The sequence below is a fragment of the Pteropus alecto genome, unplaced genomic scaffold (assembly GCF_000325575.1).
Source record: "Pteropus alecto unplaced genomic scaffold, ASM32557v1 scaffold7, whole genome shotgun sequence".
NCBI classification, from domain to species: domain Eukaryota; kingdom Metazoa; phylum Chordata; class Mammalia; order Chiroptera; family Pteropodidae; genus Pteropus; species Pteropus alecto.
The window spans coordinates 40,155,598-40,156,607 of NW_006494614.1; the positions used below are offsets into that span (position 1 = coordinate 40,155,598).

Here is a 1,010-nt window from a genome sequence, read left to right on the forward strand (position 1 = left end):
TGGCTTGGAAAGGGAGGCTGGAAGGAACGGCAGCAGGACAGACAACAGGGCACGCTGGCTGCCCTGGGGAAGATGATTAGGTGTTAGGGGGAAGCCTGGGGCTTAACCTTGTGTACCTTCTTCAGGCAGGGGTCTCTGCTTCCCCTTGGTGAAAGCTTGTGTGTTTGGCAATGAGCCCAAGGCCTCGGATGAGGTTCCCCTGTCTCCCCGGACAGAGCCAGCAGAGACCACTCCCACTTGGCAGGCCTTGAAGCTGCTCTTCTGTGCAGTGGGACTCCAGGTAGGTATGCTGGCAGGCTCTGCTTTTATTCCTGGGTTGCTCCTTGTGGGCGGTTCCAGAGATTCTGGAATCAAAGTTTTCACCCTACCAGTCCCAACAGTGTGCTTGTTGGTGTGTTATGTGCCCCCCTTCTCTCAGGGGCACACTGTACCACTGTCTTCTTAGAAATGGTTGGAGATGTCTATTTCCTCTCCTCTTACCTTCTGTGGTTACTGTGCCGTTATTACACTCCCCTCCCATCCCCCACAATGATGTGTCTAATATACTGTAAACCCACTGATAAAACTTGGGGGAAGCCATTCAGCCTTCTCCCATACTGCATGTGAGAAGGGCGCTAAGATGATGACCAGATGGCATTTTAGAGTGGGCACTATTCCATCTTACAATGTTAAACTGACAGGTGTCCAGCCTTCTCTAATTCTTGCCTCACTATATTGGTTGGGAAAAGACAAACATATTTGGGATGGAGTCGGCTGTAACATACTCTTCCGTGGGTCTGGGCAGTCTTAAAGCACTTGTCGTTTTAAGTGTTTCACACACACTTGATTCCCTGCAAAGTCAAACCAGACTTGACCGGTGGGGAAACTTCTAGTTACTACAGAGCAATCAAAATAGGTATGCTGCCCTATAGTCATTTAAATAGCATTCTGTTGGAGATTATCTTTTTTTGCCCACATTCTCCTTATTTTATCTTCACCTCTCTACTCTCCCCGACCCAGGTGTCTTACCT

General features: G+C 49.1%; 1 protein-coding gene across 1 annotated transcript in view; it reads left to right on the forward strand.

Moving 5' to 3' along the window:
* The window catches only part of SLC35B2 (solute carrier family 35 member B2), a 3,495-nt gene that overhangs the window by 954 nt on the left and 1,531 nt on the right, over positions 1-1,010 (forward strand). The window contains exons 3-4 of the mRNA XM_006926834.3: positions 126-280; positions 1,000-1,003. Of these exons, the coding sequence (XP_006926896.1) occupies positions 126-280; positions 1,000-1,003 (159 nt within the window). The remainder of the gene's footprint in view (positions 1-125; positions 281-999; positions 1,004-1,010) is intronic.